Source organism: Rhodamnia argentea, chromosome 8 (assembly GCF_020921035.1).
Source record: "Rhodamnia argentea isolate NSW1041297 chromosome 8, ASM2092103v1, whole genome shotgun sequence".
Lineage (NCBI taxonomy): Eukaryota > Viridiplantae > Streptophyta > Magnoliopsida > Myrtales > Myrtaceae > Rhodamnia > Rhodamnia argentea.
This window is the reverse complement of record NC_063157.1, coordinates 29,720,433-29,741,808: the sequence shown is the minus strand read 5'-3', so window position 1 is coordinate 29,741,808 and position 21,376 is coordinate 29,720,433. Positions and strand designations below refer to the sequence as shown.

The 21,376-nt window shown below is 41.2% G+C and overlaps 3 protein-coding genes across 5 annotated transcripts; 2 read left to right on the top strand and 1 right to left on the bottom strand.

Moving 5' to 3' along the window:
- Window positions 1-1,918: 1,918 nt before the first annotated feature.
- Window positions 1,919-2,922, top strand: LOC115727519. Its single transcript, XM_030657737.2, has 2 exons — window positions 1,919-2,130; window positions 2,235-2,922. The coding sequence occupies exons 1-2, from the start codon at window positions 2,113-2,115 to the stop codon at window positions 2,706-2,708; spliced, it is 492 nt and encodes a 163-aa protein (XP_030513597.1). The 5' UTR covers window positions 1,919-2,112; the 3' UTR covers window positions 2,709-2,922.
- A 3,460-nt stretch (window positions 2,923-6,382) lies between these two features.
- On the top strand, window positions 6,383-9,536 carry LOC115727515 (glutathione S-transferase L3-like). Of its 3 annotated transcripts, XM_030657735.2 has the most exons (11): window positions 6,400-6,506; window positions 6,558-6,666; window positions 7,135-7,206; window positions 7,296-7,356; window positions 7,498-7,584; window positions 7,929-8,027; window positions 8,108-8,210; window positions 8,291-8,367; window positions 8,540-8,647; window positions 9,123-9,203; window positions 9,300-9,536. In XM_030657735.2, exons 1-11 carry the CDS (start codon window positions 6,434-6,436, stop codon window positions 9,309-9,311), a joined length of 882 nt encoding a protein of 293 aa, XP_030513595.1. In that variant the 5' UTR covers window positions 6,400-6,433; the 3' UTR covers window positions 9,312-9,536. The 3 variants fall into 3 exon arrangements, with proteins under 3 accessions (XP_048139953.1, XP_048139952.1, XP_030513595.1); XM_048283996.1 differs by having other exon boundaries at window positions 6,383-6,666; window positions 9,123-9,200; window positions 9,297-9,536; XM_048283995.1 differs by having other exon boundaries at window positions 6,385-6,666.
- Window positions 9,537-9,790: 254 nt separating this feature from the next.
- Window positions 9,791-14,183, bottom strand: LOC115727516 (CDP-diacylglycerol--glycerol-3-phosphate 3-phosphatidyltransferase 1, chloroplastic-like). Its single transcript, XM_030657736.2, has 7 exons — window positions 13,848-14,183; window positions 12,900-12,997; window positions 12,761-12,811; window positions 12,535-12,648; window positions 10,658-10,714; window positions 10,466-10,551; window positions 9,791-10,329 (listed from the first exon to the last, which is right to left on the bottom strand). The coding sequence occupies exons 1-7, from the start codon at window positions 14,041-14,043 to the stop codon at window positions 10,209-10,211; spliced, it is 723 nt and encodes a 240-aa protein (XP_030513596.1). The 5' UTR covers window positions 14,044-14,183; the 3' UTR covers window positions 9,791-10,208.
- Window positions 14,184-21,376: the final 7,193 nt, after the last annotated feature.

Genomic DNA, 21,376 nt, shown 5'->3' with positions numbered 1-21,376 from the left:
ATTCTTGTCCATCAACTCATTATACTCCTCGGGTAGAATATCACTTAGCAATTGCACTTGAAGCGATTGAACGGTTATTTCTAGCGGTGTTACAACTTCTTGTCCATACGTTAACATAAACGAGCTCATACTAGTGCTTGTCCTTCAACAACACTGTTGACAATGCAGTATCCCACTCTCGGAGATTTTCCTCCAAGTGTCTCTTAATAAGATTCACTATAATTTTGTTGGAGACTTCGGCTTGACCGTTAGTTTGCATGTAGTATGGAGTAGAGTATATCATTTTGATACCTCAGGACTGTACAAATTTGACCACTTCATTGCCAATTTGGATTAGGAATATTTTCAAAATCAAAGAATATATTGGATGGCATATCTTGTTGATTACTTTCCTAGGTTTGAAAATTCTGAAATCTATGGTCCATATATCTTGATTTGTTTCCATAAATTCAAAGTTTCCAAAAAAAAAATAGTAAGATACGGTTTCTTATAACCCTTATTTAATTAAATTTTTGAGAGAGGAACCCTATCTCATGGATTATGTGAAATTTAATAATAAATATTTGAATCAATTGCATCATCTTCTTATATCACTTTAAATTCCAAAAACATATAGAAAGTACAAAAAAAAAAAAAAAAATGCATGCTGCATATCATATAGGCTAGAATGCATGCTTTGACGTGTCACATAGTTTGTTGCATGCATCTAATCATGTCATCATTTTTGCTATGTCATCAATCCCATGTCATTTTATTTGCATGCCATTTTATTTTCCATGTTATTATATTTGCATTTCATTTTTGTCATGTCATATTTGCCCCGTCATTATGCCATGTCATTCATATGTGTCTTGCATTTATGAGTTGTTTTGCATGTCCAGTCATAATTTGCATGTTATGTCACTTGCCATATCGTTTAATAAGAATTTAGTACTTGTCATGTCATGCATGTAATTAGAACATATTGTTTTGCATGTTACATTATAGTTGCATTAATGTCATGTCATTTTAGATGTTTTAATTAATTAGTTAAATTTTGCATATAGGATAATTTTATATATTTTGCATGTCTTGATTCGCATATTCGCAATGTATATCTTCATGTCATTGAGTATAATTTTCATACCATAATTGCAATCATATATTGCATACATTAAACAAGAGAATATCCAAAACAATTGCTCCATTTGAACCTCAAGTTAAACCAATTTAAGTTGCCAAACTCAAAACATTTTTCATGAAATTTGTGGTACCAAAAGGGCGTTAATTAAAAAATTAACATAATCAAGTCTCCAAACACATTAATCTCTAGTTCGTAGAAATAAAGTATTCTCCCCATACTTTATTTAGGTTCCTAATCAACCTACCAAAAAAGTAATTAGCGGCGACTCCGAATTGAAAATCATTTGAACATTAATAATTTGAATCAAAGTTGCGATTTGTTCGGACTTGAGAGGGTCCGAATTAGATTAGTCGAATAATTAACCTAACAATCTATTAATCTAAGAATTTTATTTTCAAGTCATGACATCCGGTAACACGAGAGAGAAAATGAAGTGGTGGCGTTTCTTTATCAGCGTTCGGCTTCTCTATGTCTCATAAATCATGGCAAAACTATTCAAAAATAGTGGGCCTCATAGAGAATTTCTTATAAATCTCATTAGGTTAAACGGTTCTGAACATGTTTTAGCACACGTAGTAGGTTGTTTGACTGGTGTCTCTATGTGATCGTGACCGTCTTTATGGAGGAAGTTGTGATCTTGATCATGCACGAGGAAGAAGATAAGAAGCCACGTCACAGCACTTGGAGCCCACCACCTGGAATGGCACCTCTGGCTCAGTGTAGTCATCTTCAGATCATCCTAGAAAGCAGTCATTTTCACTGCAAGATTTTCCATGAAAAAATGTCGGGAGCTCACTGGACATTCTTTTATGTTTTCAACAAAGCAAGAAAAATCAAGAAAATTCGTGGTTGGATAAAGCATCGCTTCGTTCAAGCTTCTTCTAGATTCTTTAGCTATACTGGCTCCAGATTCCTCTCTTCGCTTAGATAAAACGATGATTCTTGGTTCTTGATCTCCCTGCGACTGCGAAACAGTTCTCGGTTTCATCATGGTTTCTCGATCCAAGGTGCGCTTTGTGTTCAGGAATCGTTCTCATCATGGCTGATTTCGATCCAAGGTAGCCTTTGTACTGGATTGATTCTGCTCACTGTTCTTCTTTTGTTTGCCCAGAACTTGTTGCAATCGCTCTCCAGCCGCTTGAATCGGACTGCCGGCTTCACCACCTCGACAACGCCGAAAATGCGAGCTCACGCGGTGCCAATCAACAAGAGCGAGCTTGACCAAGTGAGGAAGCGGATGAAGAAGGGGGACTTCGTGCCGGTCTGCGTGGCCCTAGGGATGATCGCCGTCTCCACCTCGTTGGGGCTCTACACGGCGGTGGGGGAACTGAAGGACTCCCCGACGGTGCGGGTGAGGAAGTCGAGGAGGGAGACGGTGCCGGAGGTGGTGGAGCCAGAGGTGGTGGTGGAGGAGGCGGAGAGGTTCATGACCAGGTCTCTGTTCCGGAAGATCGCGCACCTTCAGGAGTTTGATGCCGGCGATTCCACTGTCAGCCCCAACTCATCGCCGGACTCCAATAAGGACTTCTCCGGTGGAGTTCGAAGGGCTCCTCATGTCGAGAGTCTTAAATCAGTAGGGGTTTGAGGACTCGAGCTGGTCGGATGCGGTGGTCGTGCTACGTATATGTAAGAATGACGCAACAGTAGCATGACATATACTATGGTATGTGTAATTCCATACTTGTGGTACCGATTAAGGCATTTTAAATAGAACGTCCATAGTCATGCTGATCGACCAGTTCTGTACATATTTCCTCTTTTGCTAGTGGTTTAATGTTGAAGTGAAGTTGTGTTCTGCTGGAGTTGCTGTGCGTTGACAAGAATAAGATGCTTTTGCTTGTAATTTTCTGTCATCGAATCTTGTGAGAACATCTAAGCAAAAGAAGTGCAATTAGAATAAGGATCCAAAGTGCTTTTGTAGGAGCGCAATCCTGACAATAATAAGATGCTTTTGCTTGTAATTTTCTGTCATCGAATCTTGTGAGAACATCTAAGCAAAAGAAGTGCAATTAGAATAAGGATCCAAAGTGCTTTTGTAGGAGCGCAATCCTGTCAGATTTAGACTTCACGGCAAAGAACTCCATTCTTCAGGATGTTCTGAGGCTGCGGTAGTTCATATTCTTGATGGAGACGAGCAATGTCAGATTACACAGGCCTACCACCAAGATTTCCTCTACCGTAATACAGCAGACGAACCTCCGAGATTTTTCCACTGGTCAGCATTTCAGCCGACTCCCCAATAAGTATCTACTGAGCAGCTTTGCAATATACGCCATGGGCGCCTGATCTCTTGTTTCTCTTCTCTTGTGGCTCTCAACTCAAGCACTGATCATCAGCGTCCTCCCTGGAGCCCTATGTTACACGGACACGGGACACGATACGTGGCACGACACGTCCCATGTTACACGGACACGGGACACGATACGCGGCACGACACGTTGACACGTGAATTCTCAAAAAATAGAGAATTCCGACACGCTGGGACGCGTTTTACATTAAATATATATTTTTATATAGACATGATAAATTTTTATTTTCTTGAAGTCACAAATAAATAAATAATAAAAAAAGCCCTTGAATGAATTTACATAATAATTCTCTTAAACTTTTTTTAGTTTCATGACTAAGAACTCTTCCTGTGAGAGAGGGATGACCTACTAAGAGAATTAAATAATAATGCTTTATGAAGGAATTATGTCTGCCTGTGCACTTTCTTGTCCCACATTGGCCATGTAACAAAGAAAGAAAGAGAAAGCTTCTTATAAAAAGGAGGTTCAGTCGCGTGAGATAACATATTTAGATTTGGTGGGCCATCAAAAAGGCCTAGCGTGTACCCTACGTGAAAGCTTGGGTCGATGACCAAAGGCCCACGGGGACTGGGGCAGATTATGAGTTTGAAGTACAAGATGTGCGAGAATTTATTTTTGATTGCTATTGAATCGTGTCCGACACGTGAAAATAAAATTATCGTTGAGAGCGTGTAACATAGCCGGAGCCTTTGTGATGTCATTGTTATGAACGTGAATATTTGGAGAAAAAAATAAAAAAGTTATGGTTCCGCACTAGGAAATCTTTCAGTATCAGTATCGGCCTTACAAGTTTTAGCATTACAAATACAAAAGATATTATCTTAATATATAGCAGGAGTCTATGGCATACATAATTATGATGAAAATTATAAATATACTGTGTAAAAGCTTTGCGCTTAATATTTACGAGTATGTCATGTAAAAGCTATATTACTTTTTGTAACCAGACTCTACAAAACCATCAGTCATATGATACTTCAATTTTCAAACACTTTGATATCCACCCACAAAGGTCTTTTTCGTAGAGGAGCTACGAAAAAAAAAAAAAAAACCTCCGTATTGCAGCCTGCGCTCTTATTCAAGAATTATCTTCCTCGAAAGACAATTCAAACATATGTGCATTTGGTTCAACTTTTTGAAGGGACTTTGGGCCTTTAAAATCTCTTGGAAAAAAAATTAAGGTGTTTGGAAATTATTTGTTGGGCCGCTTTGGGAAAATACCAACATTGGCAATTCAGCATTTTCGAAAGGTAGATTTCGCGATAAATAAATTTTTTTCTTACCAAAATTCCCGCTAATAATTTGATATATAGGTTTTGCCCTCACGACTATTCATCTTCTCTCTGCATATGTGGACTTCATCGAGGTGAAGGAGCTAGACGGACGATGGTGACGGGTCGGTTAGGATCATGCAACACCGGCATTGCATCAACTAGGGTCCCCTAACCTCGTCTACCGGTCGCTTGGCTCGCATGACTTAGGAGTCCGGACCTGCCACTTGGCTCACGGGATGTCGGAGCCCAAATTTACTCGCTTGAGGTCGCACGACTTCGACGTCACCTCACCTAGGGTTGTTCAACCTCGACGGACCAATTTAGTAATCGAAGGGCCAAATTTGGGAAGCCTGGTCGCGAGAATTCTAGATCGGGGAAGTTTAAGGTCACATGAGCTTGACGTTGATTTCTAATTGGTGAATTCGTAGGTTTAATTCCTATTGGATATGCATCAATGGGATCCTACAATGAGTCTTGGTCTAAGGTTGCACGACCCTAGCAACGAGCCTTGCCTAAGCTTCATTGAGCTCTACGGTGATGGTTGGGCTTTGCAAACGTTCTTGCATGTTCTCTCGACGGTCAAGTCTCACTAAGCTCTATTTGCCTCGCCTAAGCTTTGCTACAACGAGGGTCTACCGATCAACGCTTGCTAGGCCGACGGCTCGCCGAAGCAAGGAAAGTATCCTTTCCCCCTTTGTCTTTGGTTGCTGAGTTGCTCCCTCACTTTTTTTTTTTTTTTACTTCAAAGTGGCTTTACACCAAAAATGCATTAACCAAGCTATGTGCTTTCAACAAAAACACCGTCGTTAAAATATAATTGGGAAAATGGCTTCACATCCTTTTAAAGTTGAACCAAACGCAGTAAGGTACGTCGGAAAGGCTTTGGCCTGCAAAGACCTTCTCAAGATTGAGGTATTTGATTCAGCATTCTCAAAGGCCTTCGAGTCAAAATTAGCATTTACAAAGTCTCTTCACCCGATATCAATCCACCCAACATTGTCATTCGGTATTTTTAGGTTCTTGCTTTTAGAGATAATGATTTCTTTTCTCCCAACTTGGCAGTTATAAAATTATCTAATTTTCAATTCTACCCTTGACCTCACTTTTCTTAGGCAGATCTGGATCCCGTGTCATGGTCGGCGTCCTCGGAACTAGCAGGCGTCATCTGAGATCTGCCAACAGCAACCATCGACAAAGCCCGCCTGACCTAAGTAAGGCTATGCCCAGGGTCAAAGATAGTAGGTAAAAGCTCCCTCAAATGCACCGAGCATGCCTGCGCAAAGATAATTGATTGGAGGACGTTTCACACGCATGGAAAGAAGACATGATCCAAATATATAATCTTCGAAGAATTATGTCCCAACAGAGAACAACAAAACAAAAGAGGGACGATCGTCCGCAGTAGAATAGTGAATGTTTTCCGATTCGTGACAAGTGTGAGGGTCTAAGTTCGTGAAGTGTAGTAGATGGTGATATCGACTTGTTCTTTGGGATTTGCCCCTTTTTAAGTCTACATTCATACAAGCTGCGTAGTCTTCGTTGGTAAAGGTTTACCCGGCCGAGCTTTTCTCGTTTTCATGCGAGTTGCACATGAGTAGAGAACACAAAGGCTTTTCCAAAATTCCATGTGGCAATGTACCATCCACTCGCAATGCCCCGCGAGAGCTTGTTGTCAAAGGATGTTTGGTGGTCGCAAAGATGTGCAAAAGCACAGAAACGAAACGACGATGGCCACTTTGAAAGTTTTGATTTGTCACACTTGTTATTCGTCTTCGTCACGGCTGACGTCGCCGCCAGATATTTCTCCTTCCTCGACCTCCCGTACCAGCGGATTGATAAGACCCCCCAACTCGGCCATCGCTTGCCTGCTCCGACCCCGAGCTCCCGAGCCCTTCCTAGCCCCCGTTGCTCTTGCTCGACCCAGACGCAGAGCCAGTGTTTCTGCGACGATGGCATCTGGGTAAGCGTTTGTTTGTTTGCTTGTTGTTCTCCGTTTGGTTGCTGAGAAATTGACAGAAAATTTCACTCTGCTTAGTTTGGCGCTACGGATCGTTTCTTCTTTTAGATTCCTTTTCTCTGGGTTGTTCCTCCTCTACCTTTTGCTTCAAGAAGAGTGCAATTAACTCTCCATGCTTCATAAATTTGCAAGTTTGGGACGCTTGGATATTTTCTCTAGACTTATATCAGCTGAATAAAGAGCATTTTCTCTGTCAAGAACTGGGAAAGTTTGAAACTTTATACTGTTTGGTATGTTAAAATTTAACTGAGCCAACTAACTTTTTTCCCCTTATCTTGCCAAGCAAATGAAACCCGCTATTTCTATCACAAAATTTTTTGTCAGTTCTTACTTAGTGATTTGTGCTCTGGTTGTCATTCTGCTTTTGCTCTGGTTACTGACTTTTTTTTCCTATTTCTCTGTGAGCAAAAGAGTTAAAGAGGTTCTTCCTCCGGCTCTTACCTCTACTTCAGACCCGCCTCCAATCTTTGATGGAACGACAAGGTTTGCTTAGGAGTAGGATAGCATTATTATACCCAGTTAATTATAAATTGCATACTTCTAAAAGAACTTCTCTTCCCATCTTACTACAGATTATACATCTCTTACACATGCCCTTTCGCACAGCGTGTGTGGATTACCCGGAACTGCAAGGTTGTTGATTCTCTCTCTCTCTCTTTCTCTCTCCACGTTTGTATCGGGCTGTTAACAAATAAAAAGACGTGTATAGTCATGTTTCTTCTCTCATTTGATGTAGAATTGGCTGTTATTAACTTGCCGTCTTGGGTCAAGCAGGGACTGCAGGATCAGATCAAATTGGTCCCTATTGATCTGCAAAACAGGCCTGCTTGGTACAAGGAGAAAGTCTACCCAGCTAACAAGGTAAAATTCCAAGGGAACCTTGTGACATGTTTTGGGAATGTGCAGTGCATATAAGACATTCTGAAGAATAGTTATGAAGCATTTAAGATTAAAAAAAAAATTATCCTTGAACAAGCTACTACCGTTTCTCAAAAGGCCAAGATGCATAAACAAGAGATTTTTGCAACTTATGGTGTTGTTGATGATCATGTTGCAGAGTATGTTGTGGACATTCGTTGTACTATATACCATACCTGGGTCTGGTAGACGCTCTGCTGGAATTGCTTTCCACTTGAAATTACAAGCCTAAAGGATCATGACAATTTCTTCCCTTTCTTTTTGTGTATTGTGGTGTGTCAACTCAGGTGCCGGCCTTGGAACACAACAATAAAGTACTAGGAGAGAGTCTGGATCTAATTAAGTATTTAGAAGCTAACTTTGGAGGGCCTTCACTTTTGCCCGAGGTAAGTTTCAGAGGAACATTAACACTTTTCTGGTATGCCCTAGTATTGACTATAATGAATTCTTATCCTCCGGGATACAGGATCCTGCAAAGAAAGAGTTTGCAGAGGAGCTCTTCTCATACACCGACACGTTCAGCAAGTCCGTGGTCTCCTCCTTCAAAGGAGAAGGGGACGACCAAGCTGGTAAGTCTCAATTCCATTTGTCATTTATCTGTCAATCTGAAATAGTGAATGATAGCAGTGGTGATTGGCGACCGCCACAGCTGGTGCATTTGATTTCATTGAGAAAGCCCTTTCCAAATTTGAGGACGGACCTTTCTTCCTGGGGCAGTTCAGCCTGGTAAGTAGACATTTGTTTTCTTTTGACTTGACTTATGTTTGCTAAACATTAGCCTTCTCCTTTTTTTTCCAAAATGCATGTCATATTGGAGAACTCCAGCTGAGAAAAGTATTGCTCAGAATTGGAGAAAAATTGAGTTTGCCTCTCTAAGGTGTTCTGTGAACCTCTGCAGGTTGATATTGCTTATGCTCCATTTATTGAAAGATTTAGGCCATATCTACAAGAAGTGAAAGGCATTGATATTACAGTAGGCAGGCCAAAACTAGCAACCTGGATTGAGGTACTAAACAGAATGTCTGTCTGACACACAATGATCCTGCACATCATCACCTGTGAAAATTTGTTTGATCTCTGCCCTTTGATTCTCTCTTTCTTTTGTGTGCACTTCACATGCATTCTTATTAGCTTGCGCTTGCAGATCATGATGTGCAATTGTATTGGCACAGTTCACTTTCTTTCTTTTTTCCGCTTTCACTGAGCAGAATGATTTTTAGAGTAGGAAACTTTGTGATTTTAACTCTGGAAATCTTTGATTGCATCAGCAAACTGAATTGTCCTGTACAATGTTAAACGTTGAGTTAAGATTATCTGATGTATGAATTCCTTTTAGGGAAAGATTGATCGGTATTTACTTTTTCGGTTTAGAGATAAAAGTATTCGTATACGAAAGATCGATGTCATTCATCTGATGGAAGAACAATTCGAATTCTTAAAGATAACTCAGCTCAGTTCACGTGTCTTACTTATCCTTGTAGGAGATGAACAAAAACGAGGCTTACGCTCAAACCCGCCAAGACCCCAAGGAGCTTGTCGAAAGCTACAAGAAACGATTCTCGGTATGCCCTACAGACTTCTATTCGGCTCAGTGATATTACTGCTGTGCGTATCTGCAAGCAAGAAGCTAATCCTTTTTGTTCATCTTCGTTGTGCAGGCCCAGCTCTGATCCGTCTGGCTGATCATGAGGGCCCAAGTGGTCTATTATCACCTCCCGAAGAGTTGAAAGAGTGAATATGGATGTCTGGTATCGCAGAGAAGCTATGTCCATTAAGACTAAGAGCAGCATTCCCGCAGTTTCTCTTGTTTCTGTGTTGAGAATTTGAAGTACTCTAGTGATAAAAGGGCAGTAATAGCCAATGCAATAAAGCTCATCAGGCTCTTCTAATTTTTACTCCATCGTGAATTGTAAAGTCAAACTGAACTCAATCGTCGGTTGTTATTTGACACATCTTATTCGTTCTAAGATCGATCAAATATCGTGAGGACTTTGCTTATGCCGTGAACGGATTGAGGATTTTAGGTATGACTCTCGTAGCTACAATTTTTTTTCTTCTCTCTGGCGAGAAGCTAAATTTACATCTAGATCTTCACTTTGGATTCTATTGAAATATACACATCTGTATAACCAAAGAAGAAAAGAAAATGACTTACAACAGATGGCTTCTTGATAAATGAACAATATTGTTGGAGGCCACATTGGATCCAAATATCAAGAATAAAATAAAAGGATTCTCAAATTGCAAGTTCATCAATTACGGAAGTGTTGCCACTTGACAAACTGCATGTCATTCTCCATCCCAGATGTGTCTTAGAGTTGTCTATCGCTAAGTTAAATATCATGTCCGGACCAAAAAAAAAGATGAACTGCTAGAGGCCAAAAACTTTCACCTCCAGTAACTCCAGCAACAAGGGACTATCGACAAGAAGTATCTGTTACCTTGAGCACAGTACTCAAGTATGGCTCTATATCCAAGATAAGTATGCTGGGTTGATGTCGCTTGAACGAGTTGTGTGTAGAGATTATCTTACGCCTGAAAACCACAACTATAAAGGGCAGATAGACTTATCTGAATAATACTTTCCATATCTTCCCCATGTACACAATCAAAGACCATATGGCGAGCCATGCCGAGATATAAAGCAAGACAACTCCAGAAGCTACTAAAGTATCGGATCCTCCGAGACTGCATGAGAAAAAACATGGATTAGTCGGGGCATTAGATCTTCAAGGGATGATTAAATATGATCTTTCGCATCCCTCCTGATTCAGAGAAAGAAATCTATACGACATTCTTGCAGGAAAGCTAAGTTGTTACAAACCTCCTGTCTCTAGTAGCCAATAAAATGGTTAGTGCGGTCATCTGCATAGCAGTTTTCCACTTCCCTAAATTATTTACAGCGACAGCCTGAAAAAGTTACATCCTAATGAGTGGGGCAAAGGAGAAAAGCAATTCTGGCAACCTGTTAAACAGTTCGAAGGCAGGCAATGGACTACCAAAGATAACGTCTGACCTCTAAAAGCTTGCTATTCTGAGAAGCAGCCCATTCTCTAACTGCAGACATCGTTATCTGTAACAATTTGTGCAAGTATTGAGTTACAACGAATCAAAAGAATTTTGAGCTAGAATGTAGTATCAATGATCACACCAGATAGCGAAACAAAGGAAAAGATACTTTCAAGTGAGCTCCTATTAAAGCACATGAACATGGGGACAAAAAATACACTCACAAAAATGCACTCATTGGGATATAAACTAAGAAATGATGGACAGAAGAACTTGATTTCTCATCTCAACAGTGAATGTGCCAGATGGCCAAGATAAAACATTTGTAACCTGAAACTTGACAGGATGAAGAAAATAAGGAGTATCTCTCATTAACTAGTGAATTGCTCCATAATGATGTCCTAATCAATCATCTACTGATAGCTCAAGTAAGATGCATGAATCCTTCCAAGAACAAATACAAAACCGAACTCCACAGAATAATATGCAAGCTGCCCTACGGCACAAAAACTGCTATGTAAACATGTGAAGTATCATCATGTCTTTGAAGCAGTTAACTGACGGTTCTGGTTAACAAGGCAAAGGATTGAATGGAAAATTCCAAAACAACCATGCACTGAAAGTTCCATGAAATAATGTCATTTTCCCTTCTACGGTTCAAGGTAACCGAATGGTAAGGAGCTAGTCCTGTATAGTACGTATTTGAGATATAGTGCTACAAAACGTACAGATTTGAGATATAGTGCTACAAAAAAAAACACTCTAGAAGTTTGCCATTTCCTTTCTAGCTATTTCTCATTTTGAAGCATTGGCAGGTAACCAAAGAGGCATCTCAAAGTAAGAGCAATAACGATAATATGCCATCTCCTTTTCTGTAAAGCCTAGTTGCCTAATAATCTTGTACTTCGGGGTTTTATCAATTCTACTCAGCATTTTAAAAGCCTCAATTCAAAGTTAAAATTCATAGACAATTAGCAGAGCCACTATCTAATGTGACAGTTGACATGGTACTTTCCTAACGATGACATGGAATTGACTTCTTTGAAAAGATGAAACGCAGCACTATTACACAAACATTGATAGAGGAAGTACCAAAATAGCAAGAAAATGAGAGGCACAAAGGCCAATAGCGCAATTTGTGATTTGGCCACCCACCAACCACAATCTATTCGCATCTGTTCCACCACGCTAGGCTGACATAAATTGCCTTCATCTGTGCCATTGAGTAATGTGTGTCGTGTATTTATTGCATTGTTTGTCTTTTCTGGAAGCGTATGAAGCAGTATGCATTTAGCAGTTAGTCATGACCATTTCATATAGCAGTTGCCACAACGACAATTAGCAGCCAAGCCAACCCAATAATAGGACTAGCATAGTATTTAAACTAACAGAGACACTTGAGTATGAGTGGAAGTCTTTATAGTACAGAATAGATTAGAGATAAAGGTAAACAGTTGGGCCCGCATTCTATAGTTTGAGAATCTTCCTAATAAAACACTCGGTCAACAAATCAACAGAGAAAAAGAGAGCACATCACTCAAGCATAGAGGTTCCGACATCATTGAAAGGAGTGACATTCCTATAATGCACAACAATTAGACAAAGTAAAACTTACATTACTGTTCTTCATTTCTAATTTCCCCTTTTAAATTGGCCAAATTGAAACCCGAAACTCCCATGTGCAAATTTGGCACATTCAACTAATAGAGAAAAACCTATATGGCTTATCAATTTGGTAAATGTCAATAGGATGATTTTCTTAGGGAGGTACATCAAAGGACGGATCATGGACATATTCCATATCAAGGACAATCTACAATATCGAGAAAGATAAGAAGGACGTTGATGAATAAGTATGCTTAAGAAATGAGTGATGAAATTTACCTCTCTACCAATTATAGCTATTGAAGGGACGGTCATTAGCCATGGTACTTGCTCGAACACGTTAACCTCCAAAGGCCTGGTACATAGCAAGACTAATGTGGCAGCTACCATAAGCTGCATTAAGTATTGCAATCAGCTAGCCTTTTCTATCTCCAAGTTAAGACATCAGTGTATAAGCTAGAGGTTGTAAATAAGTTGCACTTTTGATAAGGTGGATAGCACATACCTTGTCAGCTACAGGATCTAAAAAAGCACCAAATACAGAGCCTAATCTCATCTGTAAGACATTGAACAGTTTCAGTGCTTTTGTTATAAAACACAAAAGAAGTCTCCTTCAAATTTAAAGCAGACGCAAAACTGTATACCTTCCTAGCAAGATACCCATCAAGCCAGTCTGTGATTGCAGCAGCAATAAAGGTGCTCGTCGTAGCAGTTGTCCCCCACCAACTATCGACATAGAAGGCTGGTATATCGCGTGTTAAGTCAGTCTCAACAAAACCGAGACACCGAATGGCAGAATCATGGTAAATTTTGCACAAAATACTTTAGACAATTTTGTCTCCCATGAAGCTTACAATGTGGATATGACTCTTTGCACTTCCAGTGGCATTAGAAAGCAAACAAGCACCATAAAACCACAGTGGAAAAGATATACTCGATTGTGAATGCCTGGCATAGCTCCATAAGCGTAGATGCCCTAACATCTCAACAGTGATGGAGATAAACAAAGAAAAACACACAAATGGCAATATAGGCACGTGCAAGCACATATGTTAAAGTGATCCTCATATTTCAAATGCCACTTCCAATAGAATGCCACTGCAATGCTCTACTTGGTGCAAAGAAGCTTAAGATCGATCTTAGAACGTCATTGAAATGCCAAAAACTGCCCTGTGCATACCAAAACGAAGTGGATTTTGGCCGCTATAACAAATTCTAAGGCGAGACTGGTGAGATACACAGAACACGCGGTTAAGATCAATGCCATGCCCGAAGCAAGCCTATTGTTTTTGCAATTCGTGAACAGAAAGCGACATCAACCCAGATTGATCGCCAACATTCCACAACAGCCCCCAGAGAGAGAGAGAGAGAGAGAGAGAGGGAGCTAAAACGATAACGGATCAACCTTAAACCAAGAATCTTTCTAACGCATACGAGATTCAACAAAACTTTCCAGAACGTCTCATCAAACACATCGCAGATGCCGAAAAGCATTTGACACCCACATAAGCATATTAGAAAAGCTCCAAAATGACAGATCAAAAAGCCGACTTTGCAATCTAAACACAGAATCTCAGGAATCGCGGACATACTGCTAATGAGTAGGGGCACGGCGGCGACACGGCCAAGCGTCAGGACCGTCGGCAACGTGAGCAGCTTATCTGTCGGCTTGTCGCTACAATGTTGCATCGAAGGCGACGGGGGAATCTGATCGGGGGCGAGCAAGCGCGTTTGCTGGTCATTATCGTCCGAAAAGCAGCCTCTTTTGGCGCCATCTTCCGACCGCATGCTGGAAACAGACACAGACCCAGCAAAATCTCCTCTCTTCTCGGTCTCGGAGGTGCTAAAATAAGACCACGCCCAGCCACATTTGCTGTTGTGCCGCGTTTAGATTGAACTCCTCTAGGTTGTTTCTGCGAGGGGACGTGGAGTGGTAACGTGCGCATGGGGTGCGTAGGGTGGCAACTTGCGCACCTCGTGGAGTTTCGTCGGCGACCTGGGTGGGGGAGGTCGGAGCGGGGGCGGGTCGGACTCGGGCCCTGTCGGTTGGGTTGGCTCCAGGAAATGAGGAGGGCGTGAGAGCTGGGTCTCGCGCTCGCCTCACGCATCGTTGTCGCCTTGATGTTTTGATAGTTCGGGCCGTTAAATGTTGTCGGGTTGGCGAACCTTAGAAATTAATTGATGCATGTGGTTAAGTTAACAAGCGTCACATAAATACTCATCAACAAGTAATCCTACATGTCTCTATATAATTTTTAAAACAAATACTCTCGAGGCACTTGCCAGTGAGATTTTTTTTTTTAATCATTAATCATCATGACTAGTGTTATAAAGTTACTTGGTACCAACACCTTTAGGAAAATGTCCGATATATAAACAACCCTTTCCAAAATTGATACTTTTAAGTGAAGTGGGCATCGGTCCTAAGTCAATCCAGAATTCGAACCGAATCGGCTTGTTCTAGATGGTTCTAACAATAACCGGTCTAGTTCCTGGTTCTACCAATTTGGGATCAGTAATAATCGGTTTGATTGTCGATTTTTTTTTTAAGGAATTAGATCGAATGGACTGAGCCAATAGAAATAGGACACGTATATCTTTTTTTCTCATTTCTTGTGAGTGAGAGGGGAAAGGTAAGAACAGTCTTCCCCTTTCACTGCATTTGCAAATAATTCAATAAGAACAGTCCTCCAGAGCTGGTACTTTCCCCTTTCACCGCATATGTTTTGGTAAGAACGGTCTTCTTGTTCTTTTTTTTTTCCCCCTTTCTCCGAGGGTTCTCTCTCTCCTAGACTAGTTTTGAGAAGAAATTATTGAACACTAGACATCTAAATTCAAACTCCCATAAAACTATGCAAAAAAACTCCAAGCATGCTTACGTTAAAGTGTTATCCCTAAATATTCAATTAATGGATTGTTATCAACAAAGTAGACATCCGGCCAGTTTCCAAGTTGATCATGGAACTGGTTGGTCTGATTCTAGGGTCAATAGGATCGGTTTTCGCTTTCAAAAATATAAAACAACCCTAATTAGGGAGGTTTCGAGTTTTGGGGGAGGGGGGAGGTCGATATACTCTAGAGCTGATCACCCCTACTCTTAAGTGATTAAACCTAATCTTATTAGGTTTAAAGGGATATCGATATGAACTCGTATGTGCTTTAAAGAGGAGTAATTTAAAGTGCACTAAAACCAGCTAAATTTAGTTAACAAAACAATCTATGGTTCTAAAATCGACTAATAATCGATGTAATAAGAATGTGACGAACCTATTCTATTAGAAAATGTGCATACTCATTGTGTTTACTCAAATAAATTAAAAAATACACAACACAAAGGAACTATACAAGCATACATGGAAAGAGAAATATATTTTAATGTTTAAATTTTTCTAGGATGGTTGTTTAAGAGAGAGATGAATAGAAGTTTTAGGCTCTGTTTGTTTTGAGAAAAATGTGACATTTTTGGAAAATGTTTTCCAACAAGTCATTTTTCAGGAAAATGATCATATTTTTTGACGATTTGTCTAAAATATGAAAATGCACTAATAAATATTTTCTGCCATTTGGAATGGAAAATCATCTTCTGTGCACTCATTTTAACCATTTTTTATTTTCTTATTAAAAATCGAATTGTAAATTTTTTTTTTTTTTTTTCTATTCCCGTTTTCTACAGGTCGCCGGCCACAGGCGAGCTCGAGTCTTGCCATAGGCCCTCGAAGTCTCGCCTCGCCACATCTGGCGAAACCTTGCCACTCCCCACATCCATCGGCTTTCTCACCAGCCGTGCAATTTCTTCCCGGGTGATCAAATTCTCACCACCACCACCGTTGCCGCCCTCTTCGCCTTCCTTCTCAAACCTCAACCCGATCTTCCAGTCCTCCACGATCTACTTGCTGTTGGAAACTTGGCCCATGAATATGGGAGACATCACCACGGGGACCCCAGCGTAGATGGCTTCCAGCATGGAATTCCACCTGCAGTGTGGGTCCAGAAACCGCCCATCGAAGGGTGGCACAACACCTTCAGCTGCTCGCACCAGGGCACCACCAGGCCCGTGTCCGGCGCGCATGCGCTCCCAATCACCAACGTCTCCCCACGCGCCACCCACAAGAACCGCACATCGCTGTCCCACAATCTGGCTATTAAGGGTGAGCAAAAAAGGCCACCCCCGCGGCTGGACCGAGACTGCCCGGATTGAATCGGGACCAATGGTCCAGTTCCCGATTTTAGAGGGATCTGATCTGGTTCGTAATTCCTAAAATTGGAACCGGTGACCCGGCAGTCCAATTCTCGGTTCTAGGGCCTAAGATCGAACCAGACTAGATGGGTCTTTTTTTTTAATTTTTTTAAAATAAACCTAAAAAGGTTTACTTGTTTAGACTTAGGGTTTACTTTGTTTCACTTTAGGCGCAGACCTCTTTTCTTGCCTCTCCAATCTCCACTTCTCTTGTGACTCGCAAGTCCCAGTAGCCGATCCTGTCTCTGTGTCTCACCCTAGAAGCTCGATTGCTCAGCCTTCGTGTCTCACGCATGCATGTGCCTCTGCTCGACACCTCCAACGTCGCTCAACTTGTTCGGTTCCGTCTCACACGTGCGCCTCTCGCTTTGCTCGCTCGGTCCCTCTTGGCCTCGTCGCGTTCCTCATGCTTGATGCCTCTCGCCCAAGATCTCAGCTTGAGTCTAGACTCTCGCCTCCCTCTCTCACTCTATTTTAGCCAATTGTAGCTACAAGCGCATCTCATTAAGGTAAATGCTCAATGCTCTCTTTTCTTGGCCCCTGCTAGTTTTGTATTAACTTACCAGTTCCATACTTCATTGTTTCTGGAATTTAGTGCTCTGGGGAAAAAAACAGCGCTTTGTATGTCTCGATGACCTATCTTATTACATATGCAATGTAGTGTTCTTGGCAAAAACAGAGCTTTGCAAGAACTTCTTGCAGCTCCACGGTGATTAACGGATTTGAATAAACACATAGCAGTTTTCTTTTTCCAAACAATGCGTCCAGTGCATCTTGGGCTTGGACTGTGGGCAATGAGTGCAAACTTACATTGAAATGTTATTGAACTGTCCAGTGCATCGTCCGGTAATGCATCCAGTGCATTTTGAGCTTGGATTGCGGGCAGTGAGCCCACACTTTTGCTTTTTGAGCCTCCAATGTTACTGTCCAATGCATTGTCTGTAATGCGTCCATCCCCATCAGATATCGTGAAATGTTATTGAATTGCTGTTGAAACTTTAACGTTACAAGTGCATAATTTTTTCACGAATGGAACTGCTCGAGAACCAAGCCGGACCGATGGTCCAGTTCGGTTCCTAATTCCAAGGGTGGCTGGTCCGGTCCACGATTTCGAAAAATGGGAACCAGGACCACCGGTTCGGTTCCCGATTTTTTATGAGAATTGAACCGGACCGGGAACCGCTCACCCCTACTGGCCACCATCTCCTCCATTTGAGCCTTGGAGACCGATAAGAAGCTCCCGAAAGAGACGTACAGGACAGCCACGTTGCCAGCCCTGTCACCGCCACAGAAGGGGAAGGTGGGGCTGATGCAATAGGCGGGCATGGAGAATTAAGTTCGGAGGGCATCCATGAAAAGTGATTAGAGCTCGTAGAAGGAGGCGGAAAGGAAGTAGTCGGCCTTGGAGGTCTAGGAAGCGCACTCCAGGGTCCCGCTTAATGCACGATGATCGGCCACCGGCCAGGCAAGGCGAGGCTAGGAATTAAAAATAAAAAATAAAAAGAATTTAAAAAATAAAAATAATAACAATAAAAATGATGAATTTTAAAAAAATAAATAAATAATCAAAAGAAAGTAAAAATAATAGATAAAAACAAAGAAAATATGAAAGAGATGAGGAAAAAAATATTTTCCTTGAGTAGCTTATTTTCTGTGAACTAAATACCGAAAAATCTAGAAAACGTTTTCTTGAAAGTTATTCTTCGGGAAACAAACAAAACCTTAATTCATGTCGATTTTCTTATTGGTTCGGGCTTTCTCATTAAATGCTTTTAACCGAGACCACTGGAAAAGTTTTCAGACCCTTGCGGCTCAAGTTGAGCCCAAGAAGGCCCGTCGATCAATCAAGTCCACGACTAAGTCTAGGAGCACGATGGTTAGGCGTCGGGGCAGTCGTGACAATCATGGCCAAAGCTAGGGTTAATTTTTCCTATTTGTTTTGATTGAGGGATCCGGTAAGGAATTTTAAAAATGCAATAGAAGTGCTTAGAGAAGAAAAATGACAATTTCTATTATGTAAACGCAGATTCCGACTTGGTCGGTTTTGCATTAAAATAAAAAAACAAAATGTACCACGCCAAATAAAACATTAAATTAAAAGAGCAAGAAGAAATATAAAATTTAAAAAAGAAAAGTATAATCAAGCAAACCCTAATACAAGACCGCGATCGGATCAGTCCACAATAAAAATGAACGTTGGGAGAGGGAATTTGGTAAAGGGGGGGACCTCATCCTTGCGGTCTCGCCATGTGGACCTATGTACTCTTCTATAATAGCATATAAGGAAGATGAAACGAATATCGAATTAGACATACGATAGGCCATTCATGGATTATAGCCAAAGGTGAAGATATCACAAATGGATCGATTTGTCCGAACCTCATGCCACGGTGATGTATCATCGCGTCTATTTTGTCTATTGTGGCTCCCTATATTGTCTATCTGGAAGGAGCTTCTCTTGGAGTGGCTCTGCCCCTGAACTTGGCAAGTAGAGGTAGCGCAAGAATAATCAATCAAGTGAGCCATTGACGAAACCATGTGATCCATTTTGCCGCGTCGCCTATGGTTTTCCTCATAGAGCTAGCAGATGCAATGTTCTACTTCTTTATATAGAAGTTAGGATATGATATATGAATGAAAAGGTATAAATTAGCAATACGTGTTCTATTAAATCAGCTTATTACCGTAGTGAGGGAAGGTCAACGGAGAGACATGCACCAGGAGGTTGACTCAGTCTCTAGGGCAGCTTTAATTTGTTTGACTGAGAGTATTTGATTGAGTCAAATTATTTGCATTGCCTATGAGACGTTGGCATTTTGGTATCAAGAACTCGGGAACAAAAAAATTCAAAAAGCAAAATTTTGAAATGTGAACCTAAATCTAACACCACGGCAAAAAGATATCTCAAGTGCCAATATTTGTGTACGGCGCTTATTTTGATATCAATATTTTTTTTTATCACTTAAGTGTCATGTTTTTTAAAAACGATTATTTAAGTGCCAACTCATGTGATGTCGCCGAAATTTATTGCCATTAGTATCAAAGTGATTGTTTTTTCTCCGATTTGGCACTAAAGTGATTTTTTTGAATCACTTAAGTGTCAATTTAAAAAAAATGATTATTTAAGTGTCAACTTCGATGAGATCGCGGGAATTTTTTGTCGTTTGCACCAAAGTGATTGTTTTTTCTTTGATATCCCACACGGGCTCACTGGCCACTCAAGGGACCGCTCGTTAGTTTCCGGATCTTGCTCTTGGAACTAATCCTTTAAGACATCGATTTCTGATCCACAGGATCCACTATCCATTACCACCATAGATTTATCCCGATCAAATATTGGATAGATCCAGCACTCACTTGCGAAGTTAATCAACAAGTGGAGAGAGGCCCCGCCGGACTCTACACGTGCTTTAACCCAATACTAGATCTAATAAACTTTCCGGATGATTACGGGATTTGTGGCAAGTGGAGAGAGCATACTGAACCAACCATTGTAATAGAGAAGTAGAGACATTTTAGCACGTAAGTATCTCGTCGAAGAGAAAAGAGGAGTGTTTTAGAAACTCATTAGAAGCAAACTCTTACTTGGATTTTACAAAGGAAGCCAAGTCTTGCCCGATACAAGAGGTAAACATGCCTTATATAGGCAAAAACACAAAGGAGTCCTCATAAGTGAGGTCCGACAATCACACAACCAACATTGACTTCCGAGGAAGCCATTATTGCAACTAAGCACACAAACAAACAAACTCTGCAGCCACTCTTGACTCTTTTTACAAAGTGGAGCAGGTGAGCGAATAAATACACGACTACACGACTCTTCGGGCTTCTGATATCCGATGAAGCACATGGCCTTGTCTGGTGGAGCGGGTGGTGTCGGATGGAGGGAGTTGATGGATCTGATGGAGCAGGTGGCATTATCGTCTCTCGTCCGGGTCGGGATGATAATTGGCGTCATCCGAGTCAGAGCCGCCTGGTCCATCATAGTCAGAGGGGCCGTCTTTCTGACTTCTGTAGGCTCGCAATAACTGCTCTTTTTCATAGTCCGAGATGATCCGGTCTAAGTGCGGATCATGTGGAACGCCTAAGGTGCTTCTGGATGAGGAAGGGACGTCGGGCATGACGGGTTGTGGGTAACTGTATGGATCTTGTGACAGCTGTCCGCCCCATGGATCAAAGGACCGAGTATCTGTGTCCATGGAAGAGCTTGGTTGATTGCTGTTGTACTCTTGGAGTGCTTCGAATACATGAGGATGGGTCCTGGGTGTATCCCAAGAGTAACTCGCCGAGCCGTAAGGCCATATCTCGGGTGGTATAACCTTATTCTCTTGACAGAGTATTCGCTGGAGTTCTCTGTATTCATGAGGGATGTCAAATACGGTTCCGGAGTACGTCTTGTGAATCTTGAAGACTTGATCTTGGAGTACAGGCTTGAAGGAGGTAGTGCCTGTTTACGCAGCATTGGATCTTTTGTCTCCCGAGGGTCCAATGAATGACCAGGGATGATGAAAGAGGACAACCGTAAGTCCTGCAAGGTTACGGTCGACCAACTTGTCTTTGAAGAATGAACAAGTGTTTCCATGCTTGAAGGGGTTGGAACCAAGTGAGAATATCAAGGAAGAACTTACGGGGATGGTCCCGATAATTTCCAAAAAGGGAATCAGACAAAACCTTAATGATTTCGTCTAAAGGGAACTCTATGGCAACTTGGTAGAGGTGAAACATAAACCAAAACATCCATTTTAAATCGGAAGGGAAAGGGATGGTAGAAGACCATCTTAATGGATGTATGAACGGATAATCACAATTGAGACCTGGTTTGAGGAATAATCCACCATAATCTTTAAAGATGACATAATGGTAATTCCAAAATAATCTGTGAAA

What these genes read in the sequence shown, in the direction of transcription:
- LOC115727515 (XM_048283996.1), top strand. Translation starts at nt 6,386, where the DNA reads ATGTTTGGTGGTCGCAAAGATGTGCAAAAGCACAGAAACGAAACGACG. An exon ending in AAGTCTACCCAGCTAACAAG is followed by an intron (nt 7,585 to 7,928) that starts GTAAAATTCCAA and finishes GTGTCAACTCAG; the next exon opens with GTGCCGGCCTTGGAACACAA. An exon ending in TCCTGGGGCAGTTCAGCCTG is followed by an intron (nt 8,368 to 8,539) that starts GTAAGTAGACAT and finishes GAACCTCTGCAG; the next exon opens with GTTGATATTGCTTATGCTCC.
- LOC115727516 (XM_030657736.2), bottom strand. Translation starts at nt 14,043, where the DNA reads ATGCGGTCGGAAGATGGCGCCAAAAGAGGCTGCTTTTCGGACGATAAT. An exon ending in TAGATCCTGTAGCTGACAAG is followed by an intron (nt 12,649 to 12,760) that starts GTATGTGCTATC and finishes TACTTAATGCAG; the next exon opens with CTTATGGTAGCTGCCACATT. An exon ending in TTGGCTACTAGAGACAGGAG is followed by an intron (nt 10,330 to 10,465) that starts GTTTGTAACAAC and finishes TTTCTCATGCAG; the next exon opens with TCTCGGAGGATCCGATACTT.